At 34.4% G+C, this 15,942-nt stretch overlaps 1 protein-coding gene across 1 annotated transcript in view; it reads right to left on the bottom strand.

Annotated features, from left to right (window-relative positions):
• Positions 1-13,233: 13,233 nt before the first annotated feature.
• DEG14 (Trypsin family protein with PDZ domain-containing protein) overlaps positions 13,234-15,942 on the bottom strand; it is a 76,557-nt gene continuing 73,848 nt past the window's right edge. The window contains exons 9-11 of the mRNA XM_089992836.1: positions 15,061-15,181; positions 14,141-14,233; positions 13,234-13,716 (exon numbers count right to left, since the gene is read on the bottom strand). Coding sequence (XP_089848962.1) covers positions 13,582-13,716; positions 14,141-14,233; positions 15,061-15,181 — 349 coding nt within the window. The 3' untranslated portion in view covers positions 13,234-13,581. The remainder of the gene's footprint in view (positions 13,717-14,140; positions 14,234-15,060; positions 15,182-15,942) is intronic.

The following is a 15,942-nucleotide window of genomic DNA, read 5'->3' as shown; positions in this document are numbered from 1 at the left end:
AATGAATTCATGGATTCAAAACACATCAGAGAAACATCTCCTTTTTACAGATCATCAAAATCATTTCTAAATCTTGAGATGTGACTAAAACAATGAAGAATTAATTTTAGAAACAAGAGATTGAATTTTAACAGACAAGCTTTTTTAATTTGGATGTTTCAGAGGCTAAACCGACTCAATTTCTTCCAAATTTATGGAAAAAATTGTTTAACACAATATGAAAACTACTTCAATTTATAAAAGTAGAAAATCAATCCTGGTTTGGAAATGGTGACTTCAAGAAGTCATTGTTCCATCTGAGGGAATGAACCTATTACAGAACTTAAGGTTCTGTAACCAGTAGTAGGTTTTAGTAGAATTGAAATAGCAAATGAGCTTGAAAATTTATAAAAATTGACTAAGATAAATTAGACACATAATGAAAGAAAATCCTTTTTATAGATCTCAAAAATGATCTTTCATTAGGGAGAGCTAATATAAACAAGATGAGATAAGATCTAAGCAATGTTCAATGATATAAAATAACAGGGTTTTATTTTTTATCAGAATCAAATATGAAATCCCCACAGAAATTACTAAACATTTTTAGAGATAAACTAGACATGAAGGAGAAAAAAATCCACTTTACAGATCTTAAAAATGATCTCTCATTAAGGACATCTGATTCAAACAATATGGCTTAAAGTCTGATCAAAGCCTGACAAAGAAAAATGATAAGGTTCTGATTTTCGATCAGAATGAAATATGAAAAGGCAATGGAAATTTATGAAAATTAGCATGCATAAACTATACATTCTAAGAATTAAATTTATTTTTACATATCTAAAAAATGATCTCTCATTAAAGAGATATGACTGCAACAAGTTGATCATGGGTCTGAGCAACGCCTGGGATTGAAAATACATAGGGTTTTGGTTTTAAATGCAAATGAAATAGAAATTAATCATAGAAATTGCTAACAATTTGCAGGGATAAACTAGACATGTAAATGAGACGAACCCTTTTTACAGATGTAGAAAAAGATCTCCCATTAAGGAGACATGACTAACAAAATAGACTAAAACCTGAGCAATTAAAATGACATAGGGTGACAGGGTTGTGGTTTTTAATCCAAATTAGTATAAAATGACCATAAAAATTGTTAAAAACTGGCATGAACAAACTAGATTTAATGCTGGAGACACCACATTTTACGGATCAGAGAGATCATCTCCAGTTAGGAAGAAATCACTCCGGCAAATCGGTCCTGATTCTGCTAAAATCATGACAGTACAGAATGACAGGGTCTGAATCCTGATTTTTAAAGTAGGTGCATAGATCTCCAAAAATCATAAAAAAATTACAGATTCATGTGGACACAGTCGTAAATTACGTATAAAAAAATCAGATCGAAAATACAAGGAAAAACATCTGAAATTAAGATGTTAAAATGAGGGCAGAATCAAAATACATGTAAAATAGAAAATAGAATGAATGCATGCAATCAAAACAACTCTTCAAAGCATACATCATTTCTCAAAGTTCATAGCACAAGCATGATTCTATGTGAATTTAAGACTTAGAATAATTTTCTAAACAAATTTGAGCAAAGCAAAGGCATAAATTCGATCGTTGGTTCAATTACCACTGGTAAAAGCGTCAGGAACGATTGAACTTCGTACGAATGAGCGAGCCCTGTCTCCCCATTTTTCCATATTTTCAAAAATGAATGCGGGTTATTTTTCAAAATCTTTTCAAACAAGTGGACCTTGCGAGAGTTTCTCTTTCCCTAAGAAGAAAGAAAAATTTTCGCAACGATCACAGAGTGTAAGCTGTTTGTAACTTAAAAGAAGATAATAAATCTGAGTTTTATTCGTATTTTGACTATAGCCACAAATACGAATTCCACCGATTTTATTAACTCATTAGAAACGAGTGCACGTGTCATTCATGTTGATCGTGGTGGATTTGAAATATGCATGAATCATCATCCATCATAATCAATATTATTGAAAATAAACTATATTCAAATGCAGTCGATTCTAAGCAGAAAAGAAAAATCTTATTCCAATGTTTACAATTACACTTTACATCAATAATTGAAATAAAATAAATAAAATTATAATCTTGAGATTTTCTGCAAAATTAGCAAACATGTTAGTAGCAAAATGTTGGCTTTTCAGGAGTTATCCAACAATATCAGGAAATTGAGGATTTATCCGGATATAAGTCTTTTTTCATGCTTCCCTGAAATAAAAATCATTAAATAACATAATAGATGATGCAAAACTAAATGAATAATAAAAATAAATAACTTAAAAATTTATAATTTTGGGGAAAATGGCTAAAACACTCTTAAAATTGACATTTATTGCAAAACAGGGCTAAAAACAAGGTTTTTCAAAAAAGATTTTTGTAAAATGCTTAATCTGGGGATCAAACGGATTCAAAACAATGCCAAATCGGGTGGAGAGCACCCTGATATGATTATGAACATGATCAAATCCTAACAATATAAAACTTTTTATGAAAAAAATAAAATATTAGAAAAATGTTGATTTTTGCCCATGTTTCAATTGAATTAGGACTCTATGGGCATCCTGTTTTTATGAAATAACTAAATAACACATAAAATGCATTACAAAAATCACAAAAATCAACATGAACACTTTTAATAACCCTAAAATTAATATGCAATCAAAAAATAAATTTTTTAGATTATTTTGAATATGAATATTAAATAAAAAGATGAAAAATATGCAACTTTACCTGCAGTTTCGTACTTGTCACAGTGTCAGACCAGAATTGGATATCAAACATAAGTGAAAATTTATGAAATTTGACAGAGAGAAACTAGACAAATCAATAAAGATAACCCTTTTCACAGATCGGAAATACAATCTCTGGTTAGAGAGAAATCGTTCCGACAATATGAATCAGGGTTTGAATCAAGACTGACAATCAAGAAACATAGATTCTGATTTTGGATTAAAAAAAAATAGAAATCAACGATGAAAATTTATAAAAAATACACCAAGGAAATTAGACATGCAGACAGATCAGTGACTTCTTACGGATCGTCGATATGATCTCTGGTTGGGGAGAAATCATCTCGGCAAGTTGACTCTGGCCCTGAACCATACCTGTTAGTTCAAGAAGGACAGGTGTTGTTGTTGGGTCAAAGAAACATAGAAATCCACCGTAAAAATTTATAAAAATTACACAGATTGAATTAGACATTCTAACGAGTACGCTTCTTTTTACAGATTGTCAATACAATCTTTGATGAGGGAGATATGACCTCAAAAAAATGCTCTTGTATTTTTACAACATTTTTCTGGTTTAGAAAATAGGTTCTAACTTTGATTTTTTTAAATGGGGTTAATAACCTCAAAAAAATCCAATTTTTTTTATTGAAAACTTTGTGCATATGCATGATTTCACCATAAAAAATTTTGATTTAATTAATGAATATCAACTAGTAAATTAATTACATTAACAGACGTCCAGAATTGTAAATATAGAATCTAAAACCCTAAAACAAAATAAAATTGATTAAGCATGCTAAAAATCATTAAAAACATATAATCAATGATTTGGATCATGATTTAATGCATGAACAACTTAAAATAAACATGAATATGATAAAATAAACATAAAGAATCAAGAAAGCATGGTCACGAATTTGATTTAGTCATTAAAAGAGGGATTCAATCCATAGAATGGTCGAATATCGATCTTTTTCGAGCATTTAGCAAAATAAATATGATCTAATCATTTTTAACGGATAAAAAAAGTGCAAAGAACCTTGGATCATCAGTATATCATCTTCTTGGCACATGAAGACAGATTCCTGAATGAAAAGAATATGAAAAAGATGGATTACATGGGGCGGCAATGGTGTAAAGCATAAAAAAAATCGATAAAACTAAAGAAAAAGAGGAGCTCACCTTGGGCTGCTTCAATGGAGGCTGCTAGAGGAGGAAGAAGGGCTAAGAGAGATGAGAGGAATCATATGAGAGAGAGATAGGGAGGTCGACCCTCCTATGGAGCCCTATTTATAATTTTTCAAACCCTTGTCAATTAGAGAGTTCCACCTTGGTTGGAACTCTCTTAATTAATTAAGAGATAGGTTTTTAAAAGAGGGGGGCTATTTTCCTTGGAGGACTCTTAATTAAATCTGATTTTTTTGACTTTTTCAACTTAAGGCCTAATGAAATCCTAAATTGATTTAAAGATTCTCAAATGTGATTTCACCTATGTGGGCTCCCATTTAGTTTTTAAAACCTTAAATAAAAGTTAAAAACAAGGTTAAAATTCTAAAATAAAATGGAGTTTTAAAATCACTTGGCTTTTGGCTTTTCAAACTTCTAACTTAAGTAAAACACTAACTAAACCTAAACTAACCTAAACACCTTCAAATGTGGCACCACCTAATGTAGGCCCCATTTAATTTTCAAAAACGATTTTAAAAAGAAGGAAAATAAAGGGGTTAAAAACAAGATTTTCAAAATCTTTAAAAAGACACCTACATTTATAAAAAAAAAAATTGTATTTTGAAATAGATAAAATGTGAAAATGAAATTGAATAAAAATGAAAATTAGGGTTTGCACCCCTGCAAAGTGGGCCCCACTTGAAGAAAGTTGTAAAAATTAAAAATATTTGAATTGAAAATCAGGTTTAAAATGAATCCAGATCATTTTTCTAAGGAAAATGTTTTTTTTAAATAAAGAATGTAAAGCCATGGGGGTTGGCCAAATGGCAAATGTATCGATTTAAAACTCAGGTTTTTGAAATTGATTTCGAAATAAAGGTTTTAAAATTGAATCTGGATCTGATATTTTGAAAACAAGAGCGTTGAATCTCGAAAATGACATGCAATGACATGAAATGCGATGAAATGATATGAAATGACAAGAAATGATTCCAATATGTAAACCCTAGATGAGAGATTTGAAGTCCCAGGCCCCTGGCAGAGACAAAGAATTGACAATTCTTGTTTGCGGATAAAAATTGATAATTGAACATCAAATTCAATATTGGATTTGATCCGAATGTGAATTGGGTCTCGGATATAACTAAGATTTTCAGGAGAGAAATTGATCTGAACCCAAAATGATACTTGTACCAGCTTGGAAAATGGTAAAATGATGTTTCGAACAAAAAATGATATGAGAAATGATTTTGCCCCTGCAGAGCATGGAGTGACTGAAAATGAGTTTTAACTGGTTTGAGCTGGTTAAACTAGTTTCTAGGGTTTCTGAACTCAAAGAAACTAAAAGGACATTGACTTAACTAAAATCCTAGATCGGGTGATCGAGAAATGGCACAATTCTCAGTGAAATGATGAGAAATGAGTACTAGAGTGAAGTAGGTAACGAGACTGTACTATGTTTGAGCTGGAATGAAGATCAATTATACTGAGATGAACTAAATCTGGAGCTCAAACACTAGCTGGGCTAACTGGATTTAACTCAATTTCAGTTGAAATGAGCTGAAGTGGGCTAAAATGGACTCCACGACTATGGAAAATAGAGTTGAACTGGAACTGGACTACTTGAACTCCTGGTGAGCTCAGGTTAGACTCAGAAAAATAAGGTCGACTGGAATTGACTGTCTCAGAGACAATTGGCTTGGATTCGAGCTAAAAATGAACTCATTTCTCAGGAAATGAATCAATTTTAGCTGAAATGGTAAGAAATGAATGGGATTCACTCATTGTGTGCTCAGGTGAACTAGAAATGACTGACATTCTAGTTGTTCTGAACTTAAAAATGAGCTTGGTTGGATCTGACTAACTGAAATCTAAGGTTACCTAGGGGTAAAATGGTATTTTTTCTACCAAAATGGGAGTAATGACACCAAGACTAGACTAGACTAGACCTAAGGCTAGACTCTTACACTGATCTACAGGGGTTGGCATCTGCGAGAGGAGGGGTGTCCGAGAATGAATGAGAAAATTTTGGGGTGTTTACAGTAATATATATTTCATACATAGGTTATAGTATCTATATTATATTATGTAAGTAGAATAGCTACATGGGTTGGTCGACCTCCATGGTCGAGGCCTTGTTTGAATTTTTCAAACTTGCTTGCTTGGCAAGCAAGTTTAACTAGTCTTTATTTATTTATTTATTTTTCTTTCCTTTCTTTCTTTCCTTTTTCCATTGTATTACTATTTTCTCTTCATATTCCAGTCATTCCCCCCTCCTAGTATAGGAGTCTAACCCTAAGTCTATCATAGTGTAGGTGTCATTTCACCTCGTTGTTATTCATCTCTCTAGTTTCTCCCTGTAAAAATTCATAAACTTTCATTGTTGTTTGATATCTGATTCGAGTTTGACACTGAGATAGGTACGTAACCGCAAGCAAAATTGTATATTTTCATCTTTCATTTCATTTTTATCTCAAAATAATCCCAAAAATTATATTTTTTGATTGCATTTTAATTTTAGGGTTATTAGAAGTGTCCATGTCGATTTTTATGAAGTTTAAAATTTATTTGATGTATTATTTAGTTAAATCATAAAAACAAGATGCATGCGGAGTCCTGATTTAACCGAAACACAGGTAAAAATTAATTTTTTTCAATATTTTGAATTTTCATGAAAAGTTTTATATTTTTAGGATTTGTTCATGTTCATAATCATATTAGGGTGTTCTCCGCCCGATTTGGCTTTGTTTAAAATTCATTTGATGTATTATTTAGTTAAATCATAAAAACAAGATGCCTGCGAAGTCCTAATTTAACCGAAACACAGGTAAAAATTAATTTTTTTCAATATTTTGAATTTTCATGAAAAGTTTTATATTTTTAGGATTTGATCATGTTCATAATCATATTAGGGTGTTCTCCACCTGATTTGGCTTTGTTTTGAATTTATTTGATTCCCGGATTAAACAAATTACAAAAAAAATTTATGAAAAAACTTGCTTTAAACCCTGTTTTGCAATAAAGGTCAATTTCTAAGGGTATTTTAGTCATTTTTCTCTAAATTCCGAATTTCAAAGTTTTTTTATTTTTGTTATTTGTTTAGTTATACATCATCCATTATGTTATTTAATGAGTTTTATTTCAGGGAAGCATGAAAAAAAGGCTTATATCCAAATAAATCCCTCAATTCCAGATATTGATGGATAAATTCCAAAAAGTTGACATTTGTCCACTAATGAGTTTGCTAATTTTGCAGGGACACTCAAGATTGTGTTTTCCTTTATTTCTATTTTCTTTTATTCAATTTATTATTGATGTAAATTATAATATTGAAATAAGAATTTTCTTTTCTGCTTAGATTAGGGATGCATTGCATATAGTTTATTTTTAATAATATGATTTGTGTGATGGATGATCATTTATGCATATTCAAATTCACAATGGTAAACATGGATGGCACATGCACTCGCTTCTAAGAAGTTAATAAACTCGATTGAGTTCGTATTTGTGGTCATAGTCAGAATACGAACAATACCCAGATTTATCTTCTTTTAAGTCACAAATGACCTACACTCTTAGGCATTTTCAGAAATCATGGCACATTTTTAAAACTTTTCTAAGTATTTCTCCTTTTAAAATTAAATGAACTATATTCAAAACATATTCGTGGCCCTAATCAGGGATATGTGACAAATATATTTTATCTAAATTCTATAAAGCACAAAAGTTCTTTTATCAATGATTTTCCATAAATTCTTCAAAAAATATTTTCTCCAAAGTGTATTCATTCATTCATCTAGGTTTAGATTGCATCATGAAAAGATTTCATAGGACCACACGCCCATCCTTTTGATTAATCTAAGAGTTCAAAACTTAGAAAAATCGATTTTCTTAAAATCACTTGAATTTTCTTCAAAATCGATTTTCTCAAAACCCTTGTTTTTTTAAAGAAATTTTCCAAAGCTTTTCTAAGTTCAGTTCACGATTTTCCAAGTTTTCTTTTCTTTAGAAATGTTTTCTAAGCTTCAATACTTCCCAATTTCAGAGTTCAAATTCAGAGAAATTGTTTTTCTCAAAAATTACCCAAGTTTCCTTTAGAAATCAATTTTCCCAAAAACATCAGGATTTCTTTAGAAATCGATTTTATTTTTCTTAAAAATACTTTCCAAATGTGATTAACGATTTTCAAAGTATCCTTTTTTCAATTGTTTTTCAATCTTCAAAGCATACATCATGTTTTAATAAGCAAAGTACATGATTGATTCTTGGTTCAATTACCCGTGGTTATGGTGTCAGGAACGGTTGAACCTCGTACCGACAGGCGAGTCTCTTTCCTGCAAATTTTTTAAAACGGAGGCAAGTTATTTTCAAAACTTTTTTAAAGGTCAGTTTGTCTTGCAAAAGTAAAATTTTGCAATGACAACACTTCTCCGAGGACTTGTCATGTTTGTCGCCTCACAGGTAGATCGAGTTTTCGATCGAGCTAGTATCTGGCATGACACCAGTATCATGCATACCGTATCGTATGGCACATGCAGAGTTAGTTGAGCTAAAAAAGCAGTTGCATGAACTTCTTGACAAGGGTTTCATCAAGCCGAGCATGTCACCTTTGGGGTGCATCTGTTCCTTTTGTCAAGAATAAGGATGGGTCCATGCAACTCTGTATATACTACAACATGCTGAACCAGGTAATCGTGAAGGACAAGTACCCTTTGGTCAAGATTAATGATTCGTTTGACCAGTTGCATACGACAAAGGTGTTCTTTAAGATCGATCTTTATTTTGGGTACCATTAGTTGTGAATCAGGACAAAGGATGTTCTGAAGACTGTGTTCAGGTCTAGATACGGGCACTACAAGTTCTTGGTGATGCCTTTTGGATTCACCAATGTCCCTGTTGTGTTTATGAACCTAATGAATCAGGTCTTTAGTTTGTAGCTGGATTTGTTCGTCATTGTGTTTATCAATGGCATTTTGATCTATTCAGAGAGTGTGGAGGAGCATCTGCGGATCATGTTGCAAACACTGAGAAAATATAAGTTGTATGCTAAGTTCTTAAAGTGTGAATTTTATCTTGACAGGGTGATGTTCCTCAGCCACATGATCTTAGAAAAGGGCATTGAGGTTGATCCAGTCAAGGCAATGTTGTCTTGGGAGCAGTCAAAAATGGTTTTAGAGACTAGGAGTTTCTTAAGATTGGCGAGCTACTACCACTGATTCATACATGATTTCTCTCGTATAGCTGCTCCTATAACTCAACTTTTACAGAAGGGGGTGAAGTTTGTTTGATCATCTCAGTATGAAGAGAGCTTCCAAGAGCTGAAGAGGAGGTTGACCTCTGTCTCGGTGTTGTCTTTGCCTTCTTGGACGGGAGGGTTTATAGTGTACAGTGGTGCTTCAGGTACCGAACTAGGTTGTGTCTTGATGCAGTACAAGAAGGTCATCACGTACACTTCTCAGTAGCTAAAGGTGCACGAAAAGAACTAACTCACACATGACTTAGAGTTAGCGGCTATTGTCTTCGCGTTGAAGATCTGACATCACTACTTGTATGGAGAATAGTTCGAGGTCCTTTCTGATTATAAGAGCCTCAAGTACATTTTCACGCAGCATTATTTGAATTTGAGGCAGCGTAAGTGGTTGAAATTCGTCAAGGATTATGAGTTTACCATCGCCTACCACCCTGGTAAGGCAAATGTAGTGGCAGACACACTGAGCAAGAAGACATCAGTCACGGTAGCCAGCTTGATCGATCGCAGTTGGGACTTCATTGAGAAATTTGTCTGGTGGAAGCCATTTGCGAACGATTTGAACGCATCCTTTGTGCAGGGATAAAGGCACAACCCGAGATCATAGACCGTATTAAGGAGCTTCAGTCAACCGATCCAGATTTTGACAGGTTATGCATGAGTACCTAGTAGCCAGATGTGCAGTTCCGCCGCGAGGAGAATGAGACCATTATGTTTGGAGACTGATGGTGGGTTCTGAAGGCACTGCGGGAGGAGCTGGTGGGTGAGGCCCACAGGTCTAAGTATTTTGTTCACCCTAGTTCTACCAAGATGTTCAAGGATCTTCAACGAATTTATTGGTGAAACGGAATAAAGCAGAATATTACAGAGTTTGTGTCGGTGTCTCACCTGTCAACAAGTGAAGATCGAGCATCACAGACCTGGTGGACTTCTTTAGCTGTTGGATATTTCAGAGTGAAAGTGGGACGACATCTTGATGGATTTCATTGCAGGTTTGTCGAGAACTCGTTATCAGCACGATGTCATATGGATGATTATGGATAAGTTGACGAAGAGTGCTCATTTTCTACCTATCAGGGTCAGTTAGAGTCTCGAGAGCTTAGCAGATCTTTATGTGAATGAGATTGTCCGACTTTAAGGGGTGCCACACTCGATCATGTCAGACCGAGACCCTTGCTTCACATCTCATTTCTGGCACCAATTGTAGAAGGCCTTTGGTACCACATTGAAGTTTAGGATGACATTTCACCCATAGATTGATGGGCAGACAAAACGCACGATACAAACACTTGAGGATATACTAGCATACGCGTTGGATTGGGGAGGAGAGTGGGATAGGCATGTGAAGCTAAAAGAGTTTTTGTATAACAACAGCTACTATGTCAGTATTGGTATGGTCATGTACGATGATCTATGTGGCAGACCATGTAGATCCCCGATGTGTTAGGATGAGGTTGAAGTGAGAGCAGTGGAGTCTCTAGAGGCCATCTAACACTACTCAGACCTGGTGGGGTTAATTCGCAACGTTTGATTGCGACGTAAAGCAGGTAGAAGGGCTACGCCGATCAGCTACATAAGGAGCTTAGTTTTGTCATGGATGATCTATTAGATTCAACATCATTTTTGGACTATTATATTGTTTATGATCAGATTTGATTTCAAGTCATTTTATGGACTAATATCATATTTGATTAAATGTCATCTTTGGATTGTTATCATATATGTCTTCCAGTGGTTATGTCGGTTGGGATTAAATCATATTTTACATGTTTTCTTGCTATCATTAAATTGGAATTCGTGTTTTCGTTACTTGTTATTAGCCTTGATTATGCATTGTTTAAATGTTGTTCTTAACTGTTATCGGACTTGCATTTGCATGTTTAGATGAGTGTAAGCAAGTCTGATTATTTGGTTAATATTATGGGCTAATTATTGACTGCATATATGCATGGTTTATGTGTTGTTCTGGGCAGCACGTTTATGCACATTTGTGCAGCAACACCACACTATAAAAAACACGTTGTTGTGCACTGTTTACAGCAAGAACATGTTGCTGACAGCATGTTATTCATATTCGAGCAGTGACCGCATGCTGTCAACAACATACTGTTGTGCAAATGTTGCAGCAACAACTTGTCGCTGATATGTTGTTGCTCACTTTCATGTAGCAACGACATGTTAATATGTCGTTGAGCGGGATTACATATTGGAAGATCAAGGTTTTTGTCGAGTTGGGTGCGGTGTACAATCTGATTAGATTTGTGCATTGTTTGTTCACATGCAATTTGATTGGATTTGACACTAATTGCACATGTAATCTGATCAGATTGTCGAGTGGTACATTATGTGCAATCTGATCAGATTTGATAGAGTGTGTGTTTGTGCATCCCAATCAAATTGGCTAAGGTTTGTTGTTGGTAGAATGTGACCAATTTTGAGCTTTGGTGTATGTGTAATCTAGTCAGGTTGTCAATGGTTATGTGCATGAGTAATCTAATTAGTTTTGCCAATGAGTATGATATGCAATCTGATCAAATTTTCTATTGTGTCAAGTATGTTATTTCTAAACAGTTTGGCTATGTTCATACATACATTCACGTAGAGTGTAGGATGATATATCTGATGTGATTTGATTGTGTATGTTTATGCGTTCAAATATTATGTTGCAAATGTGCATATCATATGCATGAAAATTTTAAAGTTATTTTGATGTTTGCATAAATATGATCATGTACATGTTTGGGTGTTTATGCATGAAATAGATCATGATAACTTGTATTGCAAGCATCTATTCGCATACGTATATAATTTACTTTATTTGCATTCGTGTGGTGTGTTTTAATATGCATTGTGCACATGTTTTGAAGTAAGGTGTGTGTTGCATGTTCACTAAAATCTTGTAAAAAGATGCATAAATCATTTTGAGATGCTTTTGTCATCAAATGTGAACCACTGCGGGTCGTGTAGGCCAGAAGCATGTGTTGCTCTAGTTGTGTTTATTTTATTTATGCATTAAAAATATATTTTTAAAATTTACTGATTTTCCTAAATTAATTACACTGTTAAAATTGTGCAAGGCAAGACCCGAAGTTGGTTTTGTATGTGAATTTGCAAAATAGTTATTGTATAAAGAACTTGAAATTGTTTAAAAAAAGTAAAAGAGACCAAATTGTATAATTAATCTCTTCTTTTATATCTCTTTCACAGTGTGAGAATCTTGGATAGGAGTCATGAAGGACCGTAGGAATACTAAAACTCGGTAAGTGATTGTGTCGTTAAACCCGATATAGTAGTTCACCTCCCGACCACGATTTTAGAGAGATTTCAGTCGCTTTGTTTGAAAAGTTGTGTTAATTTAATTGTAGTTTTGGTATACTAAGAAAGTGGCTTCAATAGTTAAAGATTTTCATTAATATTCAGATATTAAGTGAAAATTCTTAATATTCTGATGAAATATGAGGATTCTTGATATCGATCGAAGAACAAGTGTGGATCCTAGTAATAAGATACAAAATATGTGTTAAATCGCAATTGAGAACTTAACTTAGATTTTAAAAATTTTTATCCGTTAGTAACAACTAAAATTTTGTGCATTTAATAGAAACATGCATGCAAAAGCAACTCTAATAAATAACTTAAAAATATCTTTATTGTTCTGTATTAGTTCATGCATTCATGCTTATTTTGTTTCACATAATATTTGTTATTATATAATACTTGTTTAAATGCTTGAATGGTAAGTTATTATATAAATTTTTGATGTGATATTTCTTGCATGAATTTGATTTATATTATTTTCTTGTTTAAATTTTTAAAAGAATTCGTACAAATGACTTTGATTCTTTATCCGTTTTCAAATTTTGTTTTACATGTCCGGGTACTCAGTGATGTGACTTGCCTGCTGAAGATTGCGAGTGTTACATGACGTGTTCTGAGTTCTCAACAGAATGACTCCTTATGATAAACGATTTTAATATTTCAATTATTTGATATTATTTTATTAATTAATAAAGCTGATTATTCTTCGTTGATTCAATGCACTATCTATTGTGGTTTGGTATACCCGGATCCTTGAGTTTGTTTCCGCAATTGTTTTAAAAAAATATATATACTTTTTACGATTAGTTGGGGCCGTTACATTGACAAAACAATATTTCGTGTTTTCATCCCAGTGGAAGGCTCCCAAACAGTCTTATTGTCATTGGCATGAAAGTGAATGTCCAAAACAGCTTTTGTTGTACTTTGGATGCTACTCCCTCTACACAACATGAGACCCCTTTCGGTAATTTGAAATGATGAAAACAAACATGGCATGGATCGCAATTTTTCCAACACTGCATTGATAGCGCACTTGAGACAAAATTGTGGCAACTTGCAAGTACTTAACGGACCTGGGACCTGTGTAGCTGAGAGCGGCAGCTACTGGCTAGTCGATCTACCAGGAAAAGGAGTAGCCTCCTCTGCCACAACAGTGAGTACCACAGTAACGTTTCTTGCTCTCTTCACAAGCACCTTCATCGGCACCCCAACCTTGTCTCCCATCGCTTCAATGATCTACAAAACCAACAAGAAAAAGTGATTATCTGAAATTGTGTTCCAACCAACCAGGTGTACACATACACATGACTTTTTGGTTCTTTTTTTTTTATGATGAGGAACCTTTGACGAAGCTAAGAAAACCCCAGGTGGGGGGGCCCACAATGCACACCCATGCACCAGCAGGATTTGATCTGGTGCCTTCATCTCAGCACCCTCACAACCACCCTGCTGGCCACACGGGCAACCCCCACGGTGGTACATGACTTTTTTGGTTAAGAATGAAATTTCACATCATGGAACCAACGTAGCCAGGAATAAGGTCCTAACCACAGTGACTTGAGCAATCGGGCATCAACTTGATTGACTCTACAAGTTTAGAATCGTGGGGCATCACAACCCACCAAAAAGAAAAGGAAAAAAAATGAAAGATTGGTAATACCTCCTGAATGGTTCCCACAGGTCTTCCTGCAAATTCAATGACGATATCACCTGGGCAAAATCCAGCACGGTCAGCAGGGGATCCTGGAGTTACCTGCATCAACATTTTAAATTGTCATATAGAAATCTTTGCATTGCATGCATTATGAAGGCGAATGCACAGGCATAAATTTGTTTGCGGGTACAAACATGTGAATTTGGACATCTTTTTCAGCAACTTTGTGAACATAAGAGTGGCCCCATGCATCATGTGTGTGAAGTTCCATGAATGATGCATGTTATGCACATAAAAACATATATTTACATGCAGTTTCCAAGGTCACATACTTCCGCACACAAATTTTACACCTGAATGTGTGGGATATTCCAACGGGCACGTGTCTAGGCACATCAATATGCATGCAATGTGTGCAACTCCAGTTATAAATTAGCTCCATCAGCAATTAATACATATCATAATACGTGCAGCCACATGCATTTGCAAGGGTTTGTGGTTGGCAGTAACATGGACAGAAGACATGAATACACAATCCTTGTGAAAACAAGGACATATGGGCTAGATTCTTTTGTTTTTTACTTGACAAAAGTACTACTAATATTTGAACATATAAATATAATTTATTATTGAAAATATTATTAAAAAATCTTTCAAAAATCATAAAATAATATTGGACATGTCATAGTGTGTCATACGATGTGTCAATGTATCGTGTCCCTGGTCACAGAGCCCTATATTGCATGCCCCTATGACACAGCTACATAGAAATGCCAGCAAAGACGGTATATACAAGAACAAGTTCTGGCGTTCTGCACTTGTGCAAAGACTTGCTCTAGCATGTCCTTGGTAGACAACCTAGTTGTGACACTTGGCCACTGTCCTAGCAGAAACCTCCAACAATGCGTTGATAATGCAAAACATACCATAGGTACAAGCACGCCTTTAGTAACATCTGGAAATGTCACATCTCTTTCCTTAAGTTGCATGACAATCATTTCATTAAGATCAAGCATTTTCAGTCCAAGCCATGGCCGAATTACTTTCCTGCAGATCACATAGAACTATGAAGCTGTGGAAGAAATATGATCTTGTTGACATGTTATACCAAAAGCAAAGTAACAAGACAGAAATGCATAAAGCCTTTCTATGTATGAACTTGCAGTTCACTTTGAAAATGGGAAATAAACAATAATGTGGAAATGTAAGAAGAGAAGAAAAGTGGGTATAGGACATTCATGAAGCACCATTTAGAAATACTAACATGACTGCACACCTTTTCATGAATTTATTAGCGTAAAGTATGAACTGAATGACTGCAAATGATACATAAAGCTAGTATCACTACATCCAGTTTTACATGATATAAAACTTTGGTAATTCTATGCATTACATCGCTCTGCATGTGCATGGTCACTAGTAATAGTTTTTTGAAAGAAAAATAATTCATTCAAGAGCATATGTTAGGCGAGAGTACAGAAGAGTTTCAGGTGACGAGGAGTCACCCTGTAGCAGAGACAAAAGACTACCCTGAATCATGCCCTCATACAAAGAAAGGAATCCTGAAACGACAATAAGACGTAACCATTGCCTCTGATCTGTTTCTTAGTATAGTCTCATGACTTTCCTTCAATCCGAGAAAGTTGAAGTCGCCTCCAACACACTAGCCAAAATATCTGCTTGTCACGGCTACCCAAGCCGCGAAAATTCTACATTGCAAACTTCATAATTCACTTGCTATATAAGTCCAACCCCAGCAATCCCTTAAAATCAATGTGCCTTGGCTATCTCCTTGCGCAGCAGTGAAT

The sequence above is a fragment of the Nuphar pumila genome, chromosome 17, assembly GCF_984573655.1.
Source record: "Nuphar pumila chromosome 17, dmNupPumi1.hap1.1, whole genome shotgun sequence".
In the NCBI taxonomy this organism is placed as follows: domain Eukaryota; kingdom Viridiplantae; phylum Streptophyta; class Magnoliopsida; order Nymphaeales; family Nymphaeaceae; genus Nuphar; species Nuphar pumila.
The sequence above is the reverse complement of the archived record's forward strand: the minus strand, read 5'-3'. Positions and strand labels throughout refer to the sequence as shown.